At 38.5% G+C, this 21872-nt stretch overlaps 1 protein-coding gene across 3 annotated transcripts in view; it reads right to left on the reverse strand.

Annotated features, from left to right (window-relative positions):
* sez6b (seizure related 6 homolog b) overlaps window positions 1-21872 on the reverse strand; it is a 266490-nt gene that overhangs the window by 13121 nt on the left and 231497 nt on the right. For all 3 annotated transcript variants that reach the window (XM_044353824.1, XM_044353825.1, XM_044353826.1), the window contains 3 exons: window positions 20602-20740; window positions 7352-7548; window positions 2146-2340 (listed from right to left, as the gene is read on the reverse strand). In XM_044353824.1, coding sequence (XP_044209759.1) covers window positions 2146-2340; window positions 7352-7548; window positions 20602-20740 — 531 coding nt within the window. The remainder of the gene's footprint in view (window positions 1-2145; window positions 2341-7351; window positions 7549-20601; window positions 20741-21872) is intronic.

The following is a 21872-nucleotide window of genomic DNA, read 5'->3' on the forward strand; positions in this document are numbered from 1 at the left end:
TGGACATTTGGTGGAACTAAGAGATGAAACCAGAATTAAAACTGAATTCCAAATGTTTCTCCTGAATAGAAAGTTGCATTCATCAACACTGGCTGAACCTCTGAACAGGCTCCCTCAGCTACGCACTTCTAACTGTATTGAATATTTTTTTTGATATCTTCTATACACTGTATACATATACTATATATCTCCAGGATTCCTGAGTTATGAAGTCCTGGATTTCAGAACCAGGTGAGATTTTAAAATATCCAATGGAAATTAATGTTGTCATTAATTCAGATAGTTAATTTGAATTCTGGCAGAAGTCCAGACAGCAAGATGGTATGGGTGTTACAATTAGTGCAGGTTGCTAAGGAAACAAAACAATCATGGCTGTAAAAAATAAAAGAGGAATTTAGCAACCATAAACTGTATGTTTGACTGAGATGAGCTGCAAAAGACCAGAACTGAAAACACTACAGAGCAGCTCCACCAAATTCAACCCAACAAAAATACACATTTACAGAGTATCAATAACCCAGATATTAATACACAGGTGCACTCAACAACCCCACAAAGTGACAAAACAAGCTCTGCATTTCACTCTGTGTGTACCAGTGGGGCAGAGAGAGAGAAGGACAAGTTATGAATGCAACAAGCTTTTGAAGCTACTATGCACTCCAACAGCTCTAACAGTGTAGTAGCCTACATATCACTGCCATTACACTATTAGAAAAAACCCACCTATTTCTGAACTCAAAAAAATTCCAACAATTTTGCTGTGCCACCTCTTGAACTAAACAGTTAGCCAACTGTGTTTTATATCCAGTTCTGCTGAAATTCATGCACAGAAATACCCTTTTTCTTTGTGACTTGGAATAATCTCTTAGAAGATTTATGCTGAAAAATATCTAAATGTACACATTTCATCTGTTATAGTCCTGCACTGTTCAAAGCAGAAATTGGAAAGTCATCTGCTGTCGATACTAATTAGAATAATACCTGTCAATCACACATCAGTGGAGACGTCCCCATTGTGCTGCACAATCTAAGTTTAAAGGACAGGTTCACAATGTTTCAAGTCTGTCCTAAAACAATAGTCAGGTGCCCAAATGAACACTGACACATGTTTTAATTGCTGTAATCATTCTTCCTGTTCAAACTGGCCATTAAGAGATCCTATCATAATGCACTTTCGAGTGATAGGGGCCAAAATCCATAGCCCTCCTGTGCAAAAATAAAAGTTATTATGATGTGTCAGCCATCCAAATTAGTCAAAATAAGGTCAATATCTTTCAAAATGACCAAATCCCCTCTTTTTATTACAGTCAATGTTCATATGGGGACCTGACTATTGTTTTAAGACAGACTTGAAATATTGTGAACCTGTCCTTTAAAGCATGTACTTACGAGTAAGTTTTGTGACATCACAAAGCTGGAGACTACGGCTGTATTCAGACCAAATCAGGTGGTGCGGCCCAACGCTACAGGATTGAGCAGAGGTGTGTGGGGGTGTTTGTGCTCTAGAACGTAACTGCTGTGAACCAATCAGAAAATTACATTTTATTGATCTGATTCACCGACTTTCTCGTTACCACTGCTCCCTCTCTTCATTCACTCTCTAGCTCGTTCGACCACAGCTGCTCTCTCTCTCGCTTGCTGGTGCTCTTAGCTCTCTCTCTCTCTTTATTTTTCTCTTGTCTTTTTTCAAATGGGTTGGGAAGCCGACAGCAAGGTCTAACTTTACTTTTAACGTTATCAAACGAAAAGAAATGTCCTCCCCTCTTAGTAATATCTTTGATCTCCCTCATGGCAGGGTTTTACAGCTCTGATCAGCTCTGGCTGTGATTGGCCACCACAGCCCTCAGCCACAGTGACGTCGGGATGCGTTTCTACAAAAGTTGACTCTGGATCAACTTTCTTGCCACAGGTCGGTGCTGCGCCGCTGCGGCCAAAACCCCTGCAGCCTAATCACACTAACCCCATTCAAATGTTGGTGTTTTCGCCGCACTGCCTGATTTGGTCTGAATATGGCCTAATTGGCATGTCCCAAAAGGCTTTAGAATATGCTTAGAATAAAATCAAAACTGTCCTGAAAACTGCAACTGTTTTTGGTTTAATGTGGATAAGTGGATAATAGAGTGGTGGCAGTGTGTCTCTACTCACCTCTCTCACAGCTTGGAAGGTCTCCACTCCAGGTGAGGTCCCATTGGCACATGAGCAGCTCGGCCCCGACCACTTGGTAACCTGGGTAACACTGGTAGGTCACCACCGTGCCCTGAACCAGCTCAGGGTGAGATGTGCTCTTCCAGCCATTAGAGATCTCTGGAAGCTCAGGGCAGGTGTCATTACGAGCTACTTCTGCAGGAGGGGGTAGAGAGGGAGGGGGGCATGATCAGAGAGAAACAGCAAGGGAAAGAAAAGGACAGAGAATGAGGATATGATTAAAGTAAGTAAGTAATTTTAATTATATATATATATATATATATATATATATATATATATATATATATATATATATATATATATATATATATATATATATGTGTGTGTGTGTGTGTGTATATATATATGTATATATATAAATTACAAAAAGGCAAGTCTGAACAAATGGGTCTTTTTAAAGTGTCCACAGACCTCAAGTCCAAAGGAAGAGAGTTCCAAAGTTTAGGAGCCACAACCTCAGAAGTCTCCTTTAGTTTTAAGCCTCGATCAAGGAACAACCAGCAAACCTTGAACCCTAAAGACCTGCTGATGACATAAAGTTGCAGTAGATCTCTAATGTAGGCAGGTGTCCGACTATGGTGATCTATAGGTGATCACCAGAACTTTGAATTTGATTCTGAATTTGATGGGGAGCCAGTGAAGAGTAATCAGAATCTGTGTCACATGAGACCTTTTGGAGGACCTGATCAAGAGTTTAGCAGCAGCATTTTGGACCACTTGTAAATGATCCAGGGATGTTTTGCTGAGGCAGGTGAAAATGGAGTTACAGTAGCCAAGACGGGACAATACAAAAGCATGAATTAACATTTCCATCTCTGCTTGAGACACAATGGGCCTGAGCTTTGCAATGTTTCTCAGCTGGAAAAAAACAAGAATGAGTCAGACAATTGACATGTTTGTCCAGAGCCACAGCCTAGTCCATAGTGACACCTAAATTTCTTATAGATGATTTAACCGACTAGGTAAGAGACCCAAGACCATCCCTAATCTTAGGGACAAGACTAGGAGGGGCAGAAATAAGGATTTCTGTGTTGTCTGCATTTAGCTATAAAAAATTATCTGCCATCCCGTTTTTTTGGGTTTAAGCAGTTATTTAAAACTGACAATTTAGCTAGGTTTTTAAGGTACACCACAATACAGAGTTTCAGATGAGAAGGCGAAAATTGCCAACAGAAACTACGAAACTCCTATCAGAGAGCTAGAGGGAGAACCACTGTAGAGCTGACCCAGAGATACCGACCCACTGCTCAGGTCTATCAACCAAGATACGGTGGTCCACAGTATCAAAAACTACACTAAGACGCAACAACACCAGCACCAAACATTCCCCTGAATCACCATGCATCAAGATATCATACAAGACTCTGAGAAGAGCTGTTTCTGTTGAGTGCAACCGGTGGAAGCCAGACTGAAACTTATCAAAGACATTATGCTCATCTATTGCAGTTCTGAGCTGCTTGGCAACAACTTTTTCTATATTTTTGGCTACAAAAGGCAACTTGAAGATGGGTCTGTAATTTTGGGGTAGGGAAGGATCAAGAGTTAGATTTTTTTAAGAAGCAGTTGAATAATAGCTTGTTTGAATTGAGATAGCAGATAGTTGTTGATTATGGAGAGCACAGGGGGACCAATGGAGCCGATGACATTTTTAAAAAGAGATGTTGGTAAAATGTCAAGGGGACAAGAGAAAGTTTTCATACAGTTGACCAAATTAGTAAGATCTTGGTGTGTTATTGGAGAAAAACTCTGCAGGATTGTAGGCCGAGAGGAGTACGAGATAGGGGGGAAGGTGAGGGGAAAATGTTCAATCTTTTGTCATTAATCTTGCTAGTACCCAGTATTTGTATTTGTATCTATATTTGTTGAGGCAGCAAAATTATTTATATTTGTATTTGTATTTGTATTTGTATTTGTATTTGTATTTGAATAAAAGTGGAAATAGGTGTAAAAATCCAGTTTTTGTATTTATTACGCTTTTAATTTTAGGATATTAAAGTTTTAAATGTTAAGTGTTTATGAATAAACTATCTTACGAAAGAGATCCCCACACCAGGTCTCCAACTCGAGTCTCCCAGATCATAGATGACTGCACTGACTACCGAGGTAAAACCAAATGCATCAGACAGACCTCTACTTATTTATACACCCATAATACAGAGACAGCACAGTGTGTAACGTGTAGTGTCAACGTGGTTGAGTGTTTAAATCTCATCTCTAAACCTCTTTATTGTCAAAGGCATTTCATAAAGGCTTTCTTGACTTGATATATTCTTACTCTTCAACAATTTTGCCTGTGTTTGTTTTCTTTTTTGTAACGTGAAGCACTTTGTAACCCTGCTTTTGAGTTAGTTTTAATTACTTTCTTATCAAATCAAATCAAATAAGAAGAAAAATTAGGGCTGCCCCCTGATAGTCATTTGACTATCAGAGCTGCCCACTGATAGTCAAATGTTAGTTGATGACAAGAGTCTCACTCGACCAAGTGTTCATTGGTCAGTTGTAGGGAAAATAAACTCCATTTGGGAGCTGCGCCTTGTCAAAATTGGGTCAAAACCTACTGGCCGGACCATGTATGAAATCCTTGTGGGCTTTTAATTTGAAACAATGGACACAGGAAGTGGCAACATTAAGTCACTCAGTCAGTCAGGGACAAACTTTTGCATTTACACGGCTGGTCCTTACAGTAATTAGATAGTTTGGGATCATCTCAAGAGGGTAAAGACATCCCCAAGAAGGTGACATGCAAACTCTGCAGGTAAACATTTGCCGATCATTCACTGACCTCAAACATGACTAATCATCTGATGCACGTAACGTTAGCCTAACATAAGCCACTTAGTATGGCTGCTCTAATGTTAGATAGCCTAGATAAATAATATACTGTATATTGTCATTAAATGTGCGACGATTAGTCAACTACTGGCTTGAACTAATGACTATTAGTTGACTAAGAAAATCTTCAGTCGGGTGCATCCCTAAAGTATATTCACACCAGTGTGATATCTACTGTATGTGTATGTGACTATGGATGTTTGGGTGAGAATTTTGGACACTGTCCGGATTTTAAAGCAGGCAGGCCCTGGTTAACAAATATCTAAATTGGTTGGTGGTCATTGGTTGACGTGTCCACAGTGAGATATTCTGTAGGATTAAGGACCAAATATCTCACCATGTGTCTCTCACAAGTGTCAAATTTGCACAATGTAAAGGGGACTTAATGAGTGTAACTGTCAAATGCTATAATAATGACATTAAATGTTCTTTGGGTACTTTTCCCAATTGACATCTGCCTGGACAAAGATCATGAAATGTTCCATTAAGGTTTTTGCTTGCATAAAACCAATGATGCCTTCAGAGCATTATTTTTCCAGCACTTTAAATCAGCTATCCTGTGGGGAAACTGTAACCTGCCAGGTCTTTTGGCTTTGGTCTACTCATTCTATACAGGCATAGAGCAGCAGGTTCAGGCCGTCTGCTTAGGAGACTAATTTTGGACAAAGACACTAAAGTAATTGCACTTGGGCCGTAGACAAGCAAACTTCTTCGACACCTGCGTTTACATTTCACCAATGAGATTCATGAAGAGACTGTAATAAAAGCTTTCCCTCCCTTTGTTCCTCTTTGTTGATCATCTGTATTCTCTAGCCTTTCCTTCTCTCTGAATTCATTAGGTCTTATCAGATATAGTGTGCTGGCTGTGGCGTGGTGCTGCACTGATGGAAAGGCCCTGTCAACATCAGGAACAGCCTTTTATTGTTTCCATTTTAGGTCTCATACCTGCAAAAACAAATTCCCTCTTCCTCTTTTTCATTTCCCTACCTTCTCCCATATCCCATGCTGCTTTCCTACTTTTTTTCTTTCCATCAGTCCATGCATCTCTCCTCCTTCTTCATAGCTGGAATTTACCTGAATTTTGCTAGACTCTTATTAACTTATTTGCACATTTTGGGCTGCTGACACGTCACAACAATATTAGACAATATTAGTTCATAGTTTAATGTTTTAGGAAATAGCAATATTTGCTTTTTTTGGAGAGCAAGATGAGAGAATCAATCAATATCAATCTATGCGTATAGTATGGCGTCAGGATGTGGTTAGCCAGCTTAGCATCTTCCAAAATGAAAAAAAATAATTGGTGAAAATTAGTGAACTTTAGAGGTGTTGGTAGACATATTTTTTCTATTTTGGGCAGAGCCAAGCTATCTGTTCCCCCCTGCTTCTTTAAGTTAAACTAAGCTAATCATGCACATCCTGACTCCAGCCCTGCACTTCACACACAGATTGAGATTGATATACATCTTCTTATCTCACTCTGGGAAAGAAAGTGAATATGCATACTTTCCAAAATTTCTATAATGATCACACATCAGCATTCAGTGGTGTCCGCTCTTCATTATCCTTTATGATGATTTGCATTATCTGATGTGTCATTAAATGTTTGTGTTAAGAATAGCCTACACTACTACTCTACACCCATTGGTCTCATTCCTAAAATATGATCAAAATGGTTTTTATGTGTAAAACATTATTAAAGGCACATTTATGCACATCTGTGCATTCATCAAACTTTGAGTATCTCTGATTTCTCTTTGTGACTTAGGTGTAAAAATGTGTGTAAACTCCACAGTTAATCTTTTACTTTGAGTCCATAATGACACCTGGCAATGGCTGATCAATACTCTTTAACTTTCATTTACTCTGTATTAGAAACCATTTAAAGCTGCAAAGTATCAAATGATCTACACTCAGATGGAAGTTAAAAGCTCAGGTAGACTTTTGGTGCTGTCAGTTGCATTGTTCATTTCTTATTTTTCACTTAATCTAATACTAAACTGCTCTACTCAAAATAAATGTTGATGTTCATTATGACTAGATAATGTGTTACTGAGGAAATGACATCATATTATTTTGGATGAAATAATGCTCTGTGAACCTTTATAAGTATTTTGGATTCATCAACATATACACATAACCAAAATGGAAATGTAAAAATGTTCAATATAAGCACGACTATTGATCTCCAGCAGCGGCTATTAAATATTTTTTATTGGTCCAAACTGTATTGGTGTCAGCCTTCAAATATCAAATAATAAGAGCTCCCTGATAAGCGAGTGTTGATCTTAATGGGGTTGAATAAACATTTTACCAAAAAAGTGGATGATGAAGCCATTGCCATAGCCATAGACATTGGTAGCAGGGTCAGACTGGAACTGGATGGTGACGTCTGCAGAGGAGGTGTAGAGCTTGAAGCGGGACTTTGATCCTCCATACTGACCCAGCACTTTGGCTGTAAGGTCATCGCCATCATAGAAGGTCAACAGATCATTCTTCCCAATGTTTAACCTGAAACAGGAAAAATACACAGAATTAAGTCAACAAATCATACCTACAAAGAAAATAGGTTATTTGTCTTCTAAAACAACCTTCAGGCAGCTTCAAAAATAACTTTTTTTCTGACCTTACTGCTGTACAGTGAAGGTTTGGTTAAGTTTAGGAAACTAAATCTACTTGGTTGGTGAAAGATCTTGGTCATGGTTAAGGTTGGAAAAAATTACCTTCATGGTTAAAAGAAACCAACACTAACTGTTGGTCAAAGTCAAAGAATAAATAGAATAAATATCAGAACATCACTATTATCACTAATACAAATCCCATTACATAATGTCATTTCAGTGATGTAGCAGTCATTTTGAGGATCTGCTAATTGGAATCATCCACTATGGCCTGGGTTGTGGCTTTCAAAGAGACAATAACTAAAAAAAATACAAAACACATGGTGAACTTTCTGTGTGTGACAGAGCCAGAAATAACATGCTTGATACAAGAAGTATCTGCCAAACTGGACATCCTGGCTCAGTCAAATGTTCTCTTAAAGCAGCAACACTTAACTCATGATGTGTAAATTCAACACTAATAGTGAGTGACAAGAGGAGGAGAAAGTGGGTCTTGTCTTTCTTTGAGCCACCTCTTCATCCCAAATGCTAGCAACATTTGGTAATTAGCAAAAACACAATGAGTTTTGCAGGTACTGATGGTGCTGGATGACAAAGTTCCTACAATAAAGCATGAGGGGTGGATGAATGTCTGAATCTTTTTTAGCTACTCTATCTAAATTATGCTAACAGGGCAGGTGTCATAATCAAATAACATTAAACTTAGTGAAATATTGCAACAGTCCAACCCAGTGCGAGTCCCAGAGCTGGGGAGAGCAGCAAGTAAGCAAACTGTTGATCATAGCTGTCAATTAATGCCCATGGAGCAATAATTTCCAAAATGACCGCCAGCACTCTTACTAGAGGGCCTGAATTTAGAGATTGAGACTATAATGACATGTTGAAAAACAGATTTTGTATTTCTAGAGATAAGTTGAGGCCTTTTGAATGGGAGTTGATTGGAGCCAGGGATTTTAAAGTACTTTTAGGTACTTCCACATTGACCCAAGCCATGGTAGTTGTTGCTTGATCCATCCTAATAAAACATTCTGGCATTTCCTTTCAGGCTTTTTTTAATGTGCATAAATCTGGTGGATATCTCTCTCCTCTCATTGTCCTCACCTTTAAACTATATCCTTGCAGTGAGTGATGTGGTCAGAACCCACAGGTCAAACATCACCTCTGTACTAACCCTGTACATGAATACATGAATCTTCTCATGAGAGCTGTCTGACTGAACATAACACTAATGGCACACCTCACAATGTGCCTCTTGCATTTTTAAAGTGACAGTAATTGGTCGAAGAGAGCCATGGCAACTCTAGGTCAAACCAAGGTTACATATTACCGAGAGAAACTATTACATCATTCATGAGGAGCAGTGTGGCTCATGTTGCCTTGCTCCTGTGGAGAACATTGTCAGGATAATAATGTGACTATCGACGAGGCCAGATCAAGTGCTTTGAGCTGCCCTAGACCAGATTATGTATATGTACAATATTTTAAGTTGAAGGAAAATTATTGTATTTGTCAACCAGGCTCTTATTCACATAATTTTGTCCTTTTTCACTAGTGATTGTGATAGAATTTTATCGTGGTGATGAAAAAAACTTCCACTTAACAGAAATCTCATTGAATCAGACTGAAAGTAGCCTTGTGGAAATCCTTCAAACTATTGTGGTGAACAGGATGACATAGCAGACCCATTTACTGGTAAACTTTCTGGCTGACCTAAGGTCAACAAAGGAGGTAGAAATTCCTGTAGCTGTTGTGGCAAACTGTATAGATGTAACAGAGGTAAGCTTCAACTTGGGTCTCCATTTATGGTGTGGTGGCTGTCGAAAGCAATTTTATTTTTGTAATTCCAAAACTGCAGATAAATGGTCAATATTTAGGAGAGCTCCAGAGGTGTCCTAACCTGTCAGGAGTTGCCAGGAGATGGCATTCAGGCAGAGATATTCTGCAAGAGAAGGGATGCTTTAGGAAAGCTTATTGACTTTAAGTGTACTGAAAAGATAACTTGGCCAAAAAATGGTGAATATTTGAGACCAATCTTGGCAACATGCAGCTTTGCAACAGTGATGATTCTGTCAGAGCCAACAATCTCAGCAGTCATAAATCAAATTTTGATCAAGCTTATGCACACTATAAAGATAATAACTTGACTGAACACAAGCGAGTCCTCCCGGCTGCATAATGAAGGATAACGCAACTTAATAAAAACGGATAAAATATATGTCATAAGACACGTGAGTGGCTTTCTTTATAATCTGCTATGTGTGTGTGTATTTGTAAATATCACTTCATTATCTAATTTTCTCCTACTGCAGTAGTAGTTCTTCTTCTTACTGAAAGCCTATGTAGGAGGAAGTCCTACTCTGAGTGCTTTTCCTAGGTTGACCTTCAGTACGATTCCGAATAACTCTGAGAACTTTGATGAACAAGGCTCCTAAATACTTCCTCCACCACAGATAGTCTCCAACCTACAGCTGAGATAACACTAATGGTATTACCATGTTTGTTTCTATTCTTCTGCTCCTCCCAGAGCCTCAGAAGACATTATATAACTGTTTTTAAAGGCTGAGTATACCTTCTGTTATGAGTATCTTGATGCTTGAGATGGGTGAAGTGCACCTTTACAAAGAATTCTGTTCAGTGAGAGGCTCGCACTTGTTGATATTCTAGTCGTTATAATGGAGAAAACTTAAAGTGTAAAGATTAACATCCAGGCTGACAAATACCATAAATTCTGTTTAATATTTAGAGGACATTCTGAAACATCTGCGATAGTATTTTCCAGCTTATTTAGACTGACAAGGAACACAATAATCATAATGTTGACAGTGATTAGCATTGACATTTCCCTGTATGAGATGAGTGAAGCAACGTCATGCTGAATAAGCACACTCAGTGTCACAGTTAAACTGTCAAAGGGCCTTGTATTTGTGCTGATTTGACCATAGCCTGTAGAGCTGAAACTCTTACAAACCTCAAAGCTGTTTAAAAATGTCACCTGGGGCTGAGCTATCTCTTTGTAGAGGGAAGATTTAGAGCATGGAAGAAATGGCTTAACCAGAATAAAGCAGTGACATGCTCTTTGCTGTCGCTAATTAATCACCAGCGGCTCCTGATAAAACTCATTAGCCAGCCTGAGATTGAGCTATTAATCACTATGGGAATGCTGGAAAATCAAAGGTTCAAGAGGCGTGGATTGAATTGACACATGGCAAAGCCTGAGAAAAGATGAAAGCTTTATTTTAGATTTTTTTTTCCTCATTGGAAAAACTGGAAGAAATAACAGAAATATGAGTGAGTTTGTGAACACATGGAAACTGGAGTGGGGCTTGTTTGTCTTTCCACAGGTTGAACCATTTGTCTTCTGTCAGCTACAGACGTATGAAGGCTTGCTTAGACACACACACACACACACACACACACACACACACACACACACACACACACAAAACAATACATTACAGTATTTGCTCTCAGAGCTTGTCAGAGAAGAAAACGTGTCCTTATTTCAGTTCAAATCTCTAACTGACACACATCTGGTCCCACTTCAGGAGTAAAAGCTTTTAATCAAGTTCTTTAACTGGGTAAATCAGTCATGTCCTGCTGGATTTCAGGGAGCTGCAGAGCTGTCCTCAGGTGGTCCCAGCAGGTGGGAAATAATTAAACATGCAACTACATTCTGGTGGGTGTGGAAATATACCCAACTGCATATTAGATGCTAATTGTATCACTGCTGGGATTATATTGTACATTCACACTGAAAAAAGACACAATTAAATGTTTTAAACAGCAGCATGAAGATTAAAATTATTCATATTTTTCAAAATTAACCATTTTTAAAATTTCATTCATTACTTCAGCCTGAAATCATGGGCATGTTAGCTGTTTTCTGTTTGGGTGCTAATGTGTGATGTCTTATATCTGTTAAACTGATGTCAAGAAAATGGGTTACAAATATGTTTTATTAAAGGCTCAGTAATTTCCAAAAACAGCTGGTTGCTGTAGTTTTTAACAAATGTTACTCAAACAGGAGGAAATAGTGCATTTGTTGGCATTTTTTTTTAATGGCAGATTAATCCACATTTGGTGAGTATTTCTGGCAGCAGGATGGTATGTTTGGGATTGAGTCAAAATAAACTACAGTGTGTGTGTTCATGGTAATGAAGGAACATGTCATCCGGTGCAACAGTGTGACTCACTGATGTGTTTTTAATAGTTTTTGGATAACAATAGAGAGCTCTATTGCACAGAGGAATAAGATAAACCAGGCTTTGATACACTCACAATACTTGTTATTAGATCAATTCATTTTTCCTTAAAGGTTTGAAGGACAATTGAAGAAATGGGTTAATTTAAGAACCATTATTTCTACAAAAATCTATATTCAGTGTAGATGTCACCTACACTTATCACCCACTCCTATGAACAGATTTGTTCTTAAGTGACACGTATGAGTGATTTATGAGAATTTGTGGCATTCTTGTACTTAGAATTTTCTCCAAGTAGAAAGAAAATTAATGGTCCAAACATGTCAAACAAGTCATGAACATCAGTCTGACTTTCTTCACAAAAAACACTAATATGACTTAAAATCATAATGTCTTACTGTGAATGAATTTCATTTTTAAATAAATTTCTTGGGCACTTTATGCCTTTATTATATAAGAACAGTAGAGACAGAGGGCATATGACATGCAAAAAAAAGGTCCACTGCCAGAATCAAACCGTGAACGTTGTGGTAATGTGGCATGTGTATTAACCTGTAGGCTAAAGGGTTTTCCAATGAGAATGAAATTATATTATTATACTAAAATTAATTCTGTTCACTAAATCATCATCATGGCTGCCAGTTTACTGGGGTTTTTAAGATGTGATGATTTTTATTGTCATATTTCAGCAGCTTCTACATCTCAGTAATAGTAATAAACTACAGCTCTCTGACAGTGTGACATCACCTACTGTAGGCTGTAATATTCTCTCCTCTAATATCTCTGTGATGGTCACATGACGCCTCATATTAGTCATGGAGAACTTTGCTTTAGAAAGATGTTTTTTAGTGTCTAACTTCATGTCAAACATTCCCTCTTTATTTCTGTCACAGTGCAGAGCTGCTCTGATAGATTCATATTTCCTAATTGTTTCAGCTCCTCTTACACGACTGCTGACACTGATAAATGTGTCTGCTGATTTCTGACTGCACCAACCTCACTTTCTTCTTTTGACTCTTTTGGGAACAATTTTGTGAAACTCGCTCACAAATGGAGTGGAACAGTTCGCCTAACATTGACATTTTAGGGATGTTGATAACGCTAATAATGAAGTCTCACAAACACACACCTCCTCATGAACAGGTGGCATTCATCATGAAACGAGAGATTTACTAAGTTTGTGCAGTTAAGAGAGTTGGATGAATCTGACTTGGAACACTCATACAAACAAACTGCAGAAGAAAGTAAGAGGGGTTTAGGATAAACATAGGAAAATGTTCTTGCACGACGCCCAATGTTTTTTTATGGATGTGACTAAGCAGCTTGCTAGCTATGAAGAAGGATGATTTCTCCATTCTTATTTCATCCAACAAAATCCCTGAAATGTGGGTAGTGATTCAGAGGCTGTTTTTCCACACACAATGCAGAGCTATAATAATGAAGCTATTCATACAGATCAAAAAAGAGAACAAAAATGTACAGTGAGACAACAGCATGAAAAACAAATTCAAATAATACATTCTTGGAAAAAACACTTTTGCTTGCTAATTGTGTGTTTTTTTTTTAATTTGACAGTGGTTGTATAATTCTACAGTTAAGTCATGTTTAATTGACCTGTATAGTTACAAAATGCACACGTACTGCTAGACTGCTAGACCATAGGTAAGTACCTTGTCTAACAACCTCAAGTGATGTCATTTCCCCTATTTTATTTAGTATTTTCTGCATCAAATAATCTAAATCAGTTCTCCCTAAAAGGACAATTTCCCCTCTTCTTCCTCTATTAACAACTCTAACTGAGACGAAATATCTTCACCTTAAACCTTCACTGCAATTTTGATGCTTTATGAATATATTCTCTGCAAATCATTACATTAGAAAATAACCTAAACAGCTTAAACTTAATATTTACCTTAAATCTACTCTTAAACTCATGTCATGTAGAATTAAAACCTGGAAAAATGGCCTCACCTTGATCAAGATTTTGTCCTACTGAGGGTCTACTGTCGGTCCTCACAAGTAGAGTTAAACAAGTTCCCCATCTTCTAAACTCTAGTGCTCCATGTTTATTTGATTGCTAACGGATAAAGCCTCTCACCTGTTCAGAGAGCGAGGCAGATTGAGAAATATTGTCAGCTGGCGTCAAATTTGTTGTGATTAAGCTAAACAAGGCTTTGTGCGGCTCTGCAGTGCATCTGTAGAGAAAAATCAATCACAGCCTCCATTCCCTGACACTAATTTGATTTAGTTCAATTTGAAAAAACAGGGCTGAGTTTGGCCTGGCCCCCGGGACCAGCTGCCATCAAATTTTACTACAGCTATTCACTTTATGATCTACTGTTTCCATTTCTCCAAAAGTTTGAAACAAAGCAAGAAAATGTTTGGATCCTGAGTGCCTGACTGACTTTCTTACTGGTTTTACTGGTAACACTTCAGTTCCACTCAAGACAAGTTAAGATGAAACATATCCTACTAAATGTTTAACAAATCCAACATATCTGCTGTTCACCAACTAGTAAGCTGCTACATACTCTACATGTTGCGCAGCACAGATGTAAATAAGAGCTCTGTCATGTAAATATTAATCTTAATCTCAATTTCACACACCACCTGGGGCTTTGTGATCAACCTTAACTTCCAAATTGCATCATTAAAACTCTGTGCTCAACACACAGACATGAGATTGATCATCCGTCCTCTCATCTCACTCTCAGAAAGAACGCATATAAGGGCTCCACAGTATTTCTGAGAGGTATTCCATCAAGACGGATAAAGGAAAAGCCTGACTTATTTTGATAAGCCTCGTTAATTTAAGTGAGAGTTCTGTTCCATTACTGTGGCCTATATGATTCCCGACTCAGTAACCATGGTAACTTATACAGCAGAACTAGCCTGCTCCATGGCGGGTTAATTGTCAAGCTTAATTTAGTGTGTGTGTGTGTCAAAGAATGTCCGATGGACAGAAACAGATTCCCAAAAGACGGTTTCAAGTGTCCTTTTGCGCTCGCATCACTTTTGTTCATGTTGGGAAATGTAAGATGAAGAACTGTGAGGGAGTTTTACAAAAATACCTATTTTAGTTAATCCTCATTGTATTCATGGTCACCTTTGTTTTGGAGTGAACCGTTTTATTTAAAAGCTTAGCATATATAATGTAAGAAATAAAAGTGTGCCAATGTCATTTTGTTCAAGCTGTGAAAACAAAAAGGAAATTAAATAAAGTCCAAACCATGACCTTCTGCTGTGTTTAAATGTACATAGTGGAAACTCCTTATAGTTACAGTGATCAGCTGCTTATAAGGATCAAAAAGCTCCAATAAAAAAATTTATACTGTTAAATTAATTTGCCAATAGTAATCAAGTAGTCTACTTGCAGTGTTCGTTTTGAGACTCTTCATACATGACAACATATGGAAAAACATTTGAAAACTATGGTAATTCTATTTTTTGTACTTTACTTTCATGATAAGCAGCTGCAGCACCATTATTGCCAACTTGAGGCTGGTGCTGCGTGCACACTGAAATCATGACGGGAAAAAGAAAGTCATTGTCTCTCAATGACAAATGTAGTCTCTTTGAATGATCAATCTTACAAATAAATCTTAGAAATCTAAGGAAAGGATCACCACTATCTTTGTCTGTTCTGCTGCTGGGGAAAAGAAGGAACTGGCAAAAGTTGGTTCTCCTAAGTTGCCTGCACCATAATTTTAAACATATATCTGATATTATCTAGCATACTGATAATATAGCCACAGTCAATGATCTGAATGTTCATTTATTAACAAATAAAGATAAAACCATAGTTAGGGACAAACAATGCTCTTCACTTTCCCCACCTAGATTTATCCTGCTGGTCCGAGGTATTGACCCGTCAACCATCTGGTCACAAGCCTGATCTTCTAACCTTTTTGATTTGAGCCAGGGACGTTGCAGTTATGAGGCATGCGCTATAACAATTCGGCCATCATGGTGCTCCAAGTTGTAAGAAAATTGAACTGAAAATTGGAGAAACTGACTTCAACACCTGCTGCTATTATCAGCTGATAAAGGTTCGATGTCATAACTGCTGCCTCATATGTCGCCTTCTTTTCATTTAATCAGGGGCCTGTACTACAAAGCTAGTTCAGCAAACCCAGGATATCTTTTCATTAGCTGGCTTCACTGAGCCTGACACTGGCCATCCAGGTAACAAGTACTATGAAGCTAGCTATCAACCAGCTCACTCACTGCTGGGTTTTCCAGCTATGAGCATGTTCATGTGAAAGAGGCAGGGTTGTTATAAAATAAACTTTGTACAATTAAAATGCAGCTAAAATCATCATTATGTGTTTAGTGTTATAAACAATTTCTCTGTTAGAAGCTCTTTTTTAAAACCAGAGTGGAAATAGAAAACCTGCAATAATAAAATATTTCTACTGACCTATAAAAATATACATTGCTTTTTTTTACTTGTCACTTTATTGTAAATTCAGGACTTTTGTCCATGTCAGGATCCTGTAGGAATGATGACTCTTTTTTCCAGTGATCTGATTGGTGAGTGGTTGGGGAGTTGACAGGTTTTGATCTGATCCTCTGAAGTTAACCTGCTCTGGAGCAGGTTAGCTGCTCAGCATAAGTTTCCATGGTGATGCGCCCCAGTAAGAAGTGACCCACCTTCGTAACCCTGAAAACCCAGAGTTTAACCTGAAGTTACCTTGCTAACCCCAAATCTTGCTTCGTAGTACAGGCCCCAGGTTTCTCTGCCCTTTCCCCTACATAACAAGAGCAGCCAGTCTTATTGGTGCATGATGACCTCACATAATTCCCAGCATACGTCCACCCAACTTCAGCCTAATCAGCCACAATAACTGAATATAACTGTGCAGGTGTGTATGGCCATTAAAAGTCTAGAATATCAATCATGAATGCATTGTTTGGTTCCGCTTTTTCTCCACTGTCAAAATCTAATATGCAGTTCTCATTTTTGAATTTGAACATTCTCAACTAACTTCTCTCTCCAAAAGCACAATGTTTGTCATTTTGAGTGAAGGTTCTTGCTTTTTTGAAGTGCAAAAGCTTGCTGCTTGAGGTTTACTATCACGCTTGCTTTGCTGTCCCACTTCCATAAAACATAATATTGGAATCCTTGGAAATGTAGGACATCATAATCTGAAGCAGATATTACAAAAAGATAAATCACAAAATGGAAGATGCACTCAGTATTACAATCTCATGTTATTTGACAGGTATTTGATAATGCAAAGACTAAACAGATAGTGACATTTATAAAGGCAATGTTTTTCCATCCAGTTGCAGTGTACAGTACTTTACATTTTGTGGGAGAGAAGGTGGTTTTATTAATTTCCCTTCCCTCACTCACTGTAATCACACTCTTCACTCCCCCCTTTTTCATTTGAAGGCCATCCATAAAAGTCATTGGATACACCCTGCTGATAATGTCCCTCTTGCCATTATGCAGATGGACCAGAAGATATGTACATGTGCATGTGTGCACAGGTGTGTGTGTGTGTGTGGAATGTGAGGAGCCAATACCAAGGGAGCTTGTTAAAGGCCTCATGTATCTCCATACACTATGTAACCCTGAGTGTTCAGAGAGAACAGCTGCTATTGATAAGCTTCATATAAATGCTCAGACACCTGGTAGGCATATGTTCAGACAGTGAGGAGGCTTTGTGCTAGATTAAAATGCTTCTCTCCATGGAAATCTCTGTTTTGGTATATTCCCAAGAGTGGGCTCTGGGAAACTGGACCGCAGTGTGCTGACACCTCAAGTTTTACTTGAGCTGGAGACTTTTCACAGCTTATTACTGCACACACACACACTCACAATATACACAATATACACAATGAACACAAGTACACAACAAAATATAGGCAAAATATAGTCCCTAAAAACGTGGCTTCACACCTTTAAGTTTAATCAACAATCAAAGTTAAAGAAAAAAATGGCTTTGGGTATTATTAATGGGAAAATCATCAGGACTGTGTGGATATGGTTTGATCAGATTTGAAGCAAATGACCCCACAGCTTTAATCACAATTTGATTCATATATTGCTAAATTCTGATTGGCGCATAGAAGTACATGACATTACCATTTTCCAACTGAGCACCGCCCACTTAAAAACCAGCGAGAAGAGAACAGAAAAAAATACAAATACAGTGGAAACTGCTTATGGTGATCCCATCTGTCCAGGTCAAATTGATCACAATAAGCGGGTGATGATTATAATAACCTTTTTTTTTTCTTTTTCTTTATTTCTCATGCAGATTACCATCTAATTGACTGATTGATTTGTATGTTTATTACATGAATATAAAGTAATGACATGGGCAGCTTCGCTATTTACTGAATTTTATTGACTGTTTCAAAATATGTTAAATGTTATTTTCTGATTGTTTCACGGCAGTTACAAATAAATACACCCACACCCTGCACCTCCACACAACACTGCAGAGGTGTGCCGCAACGCCTGATAATGGTGCCTAAACCGCTAAATACATATCATACATGTATCATGAGAGTAAGAAATTACCATAATTTTAAATTTTTTCCATGTTTTCATGTATGAAAAGACCCAAAATGAACACTGTAAGCGGACTACTGGATTCTTCTAAGCGCACAGCATTTGTATAGGAATGATTCTGTTGCGAGCTTTTTGATCCATATAAGCGGTTGATCACTGTAACTGTGATCACTATTTTTTATTATTTCCACTGTACCAAATACCAAAAACCGCGCTGACTTTGGCAGAAAGTGTTTGTTCATGAATCACTCATAGTAAGAACCTGATTGAGAAAATATATCTTAGAGACTTTAATGACATATACTATGTAGAATGCTTGTACTGTGAATGATGTGTTGCATGCAAGAGAGAAAAAGGTTTGATCAGGCACATAGACCTTATATACTTTACCTAATAAGACCTTTATACAGAGCCCTGGCCATGGTGAAAAAAATAATAATTTGTGCTAACAATTTAACAATTTGTGTGCTTGATTTAACAGAATTCACCCATATGCCATTCTCTCATCCGGCCTACACTCTCACAAGGGAACACTTGGATTTAGTAAGGTTTTATTTTGATAGATTATAATATGTGGATATACTTTGGGTTTTGGCTTGTAAGCACAACACTGTGTTGTCCCTGAGATCCCTTAAACATATTCTACAGGATAACAGACTTCTTAGCCGTAAAAATTTTCATGATCCTGTTGATGTCATCCACTTCATCTAGACATTCAAAAACATTGCTAGCAAACTTGAAGTAAATCAAACAGGTTTTACCCGCCCTTCATTCATTACACATCAGCACATCAAGAAGTAACTGATGTTACAGGGGAAATGTCTTCTTCGTTGCTTTCTTCAAACTTCTGGCTGACTGAACGCGTTTGGTGCCTGGAGGGGAACAGGCAAAATATCCATCCTTCCCTGGCTGCTGCTGTTGTCATTGTTGTTATGATTGTTGTTATTCTGTCCCCCCCCCACCTTTCCCTCTTTCTTTCTCTCTCTCTCAAACCAACCAGTCAAAGCAGATGGCCGCCCACCAAGAGCCGGGTTCTGCTTGAGGTTTCTACCCGTTAAAGGGGAGTTTTTCCTTACCGCTGTCGCCAAGTGCTTGCTCATGGGGGAATTGTTGGGTCTCTGTAAATTAAAGAGAACGGTCTTGACCTGAGATGCCTTTTGTTGTGATTTGGCGCTATATGAATAAAAAGTGATTGATTGATTGATTGAACATAGATCATTTGAGAGTGCAAATTATTAAATTGAAAGCATAAATTTGTTTCGTGTTTTTCTCTATGGCCCTCCTGGGCTCTGTACCTTTTCATGGCAGGTTTACAGAAAATTATACTGTACAGTTAGAATAAAAAAAGTAAAAAACTACTATATGTTCACAAAAAGATGCAGGCATTACAACTCTGATTTTGGTTATATACTGCCACATGTTTTTAGGCTGTTGTATTGTTTAAATCTTCTCATGAGGTACCTTCACTTCCACTAAAATCACCTGCTCTGCTAAATGAACATCAGCAATTACTTATGTTGATAGACTTCCTTTCAAAAACCGGAGGAAGCCATTAATCAATGCTTCTCAAAGTACAACACAAGCACAGGTGCTGCTCAGAGAGAAAGACAAAGAGAGAGAAAAACACAGAGCTGAAGATGCAGCCTATGCAAATGAGCCCTCCTTAATTTGCTTGCAAATGGCAGATGATTTTCTCCGGCTGACTGACTTATCGGGCTCTGACACGGCAGGGTGTGTTGTTCTGTGTCTTCACCTAGGCACTGCAATCACAGGGAACACACACTCCCATGCTGTACACTTGCACCCTCTGTGCTCCACACAGCAGTCATTACAGGAGTGTGTGTGGGGAGGGGGGAGGACTCCCAAACAAACCCTCCCTTATATAATTAGTTTTCTCTGCTGCACCTAATTAACCTTTGTCTTTGTGGCACTTACGCATCTCATTCACAAGCTGAGCGCTCTTTCATTAGCAGCACGTTGTTTTTTTAATGTGTTTTACCAGTCATGGTGAGGTGGCTCTTTGTAATCTTCAAACTGCTTGCGTTTGAAGATGGGGACTGCGTGCACGTATAAGCACAGGAGATGAAGTGGGTTTTATGATGATTAGATTCAAAGGGCCAAGGACAGTGTTTGCAGTAATGGGGTTTCTTGCATATCAAAGGGCAAAGGGTGAGGAGGCGGATCAAACTGGCAAATGTGGAAGGTGGATACGTACACTTGAATGTCCAGCATGATCCTCTTGTCCTCCTCCACGTGGATTCCCCAGATACAGTCCTGGCCTTTATCATATGCTTCAGGCCAGTTAGGAGAGAGTACCACTCCAGCTGAGTCTGTGATTTCGCCACTGCACACAGCTGGAACATACACACACATATGCAACCATGAATATTAAAGGACAGGTTCACAATACTCACATGGAATACATTCCTTGGAATGTATTTTTGCACAGAATGAAGGTTGTGGATTTGGTTCTCCCTTATATTGGAAATGCTTTGGGAAAGGAATGACTACAGCAAGCAAAAACTGTTTCAGTGTACTTAAAAAAGGTACCCTAGTTATAGCTGGCTACACATGACCTTTGGCAGGTGAACTTCACTGATGTAACACATCAAAGTGTACTACTGCATATACAAAAAAAGTAATATAAAGCCTTTTGTGTCTCCAGAAGCAGCTGTGTGAAATCTGATATATCGCCTCAAGTGATGTCAATTGAGTCAGCATCAGATGGGGCTGAAGACTACAAGTTTGAAAATGAAAAAAATCCATGGAGTTAGAAAGAAGTGAGATTACCAGACCTCTGTAGCCTACTCCTCATCTCTGCTTGAGGCTAGCAGCTCTAGGCTATGTTAGCTGCGTTAGCATAATACAGCTAAATCTGAACAGTCGAGTGAATAGAGTCATTGTGGGTAATGTAGGTGCCAGATTTTGACAGGGAAGAAGAATGCACGGAATAAAAAAGACGATAACTGTGGTTCTGCTGCATTTTGGATCACTTAACGGTCCCCCAAGAGAGAATGATTAAATTGATGAACTCTTTTAAAGCTGCCCCAATCAGTGCATTTCCTCTCAGCTCCATAATGCGTGTTAGCCTCTCTCAGCTAATCATTTTATATAAATAAGCAACTGTTTGCTATAACACATTATCCATATCAACTTTATAAAGTGATTATATGTCAGAGTTATGTTTACAGCTTGTTCAGCTGCCCAAAAGGCCAAAAATATCAGTTAAGGTGACTTTCAGTATGCTAACTGTACCCAGCTAGTAATATACATGAGCATTGTTCAAAAGCATGTGAAATGTCTGGATAAGGGCAAATTTAATTTTCAAATTTAAATTTATTTTCTGTCAATTATGACAGACACAGGAGAACTGTGTAGATATTGACAAGCTTGACAAGTTGTCGCTCATTACAGAGGTTGTTACAAGTGGGTTGAAATCTTTATGGGTTCAAAGTTTTGGACCTGATCTGAACCCAACTTTCATAA

The sequence above is a fragment of the Thunnus albacares genome, chromosome 6 (genome assembly GCF_914725855.1).
Source record: "Thunnus albacares chromosome 6, fThuAlb1.1, whole genome shotgun sequence".
Classification (NCBI taxonomy): domain Eukaryota; kingdom Metazoa; phylum Chordata; class Actinopteri; order Scombriformes; family Scombridae; genus Thunnus; species Thunnus albacares.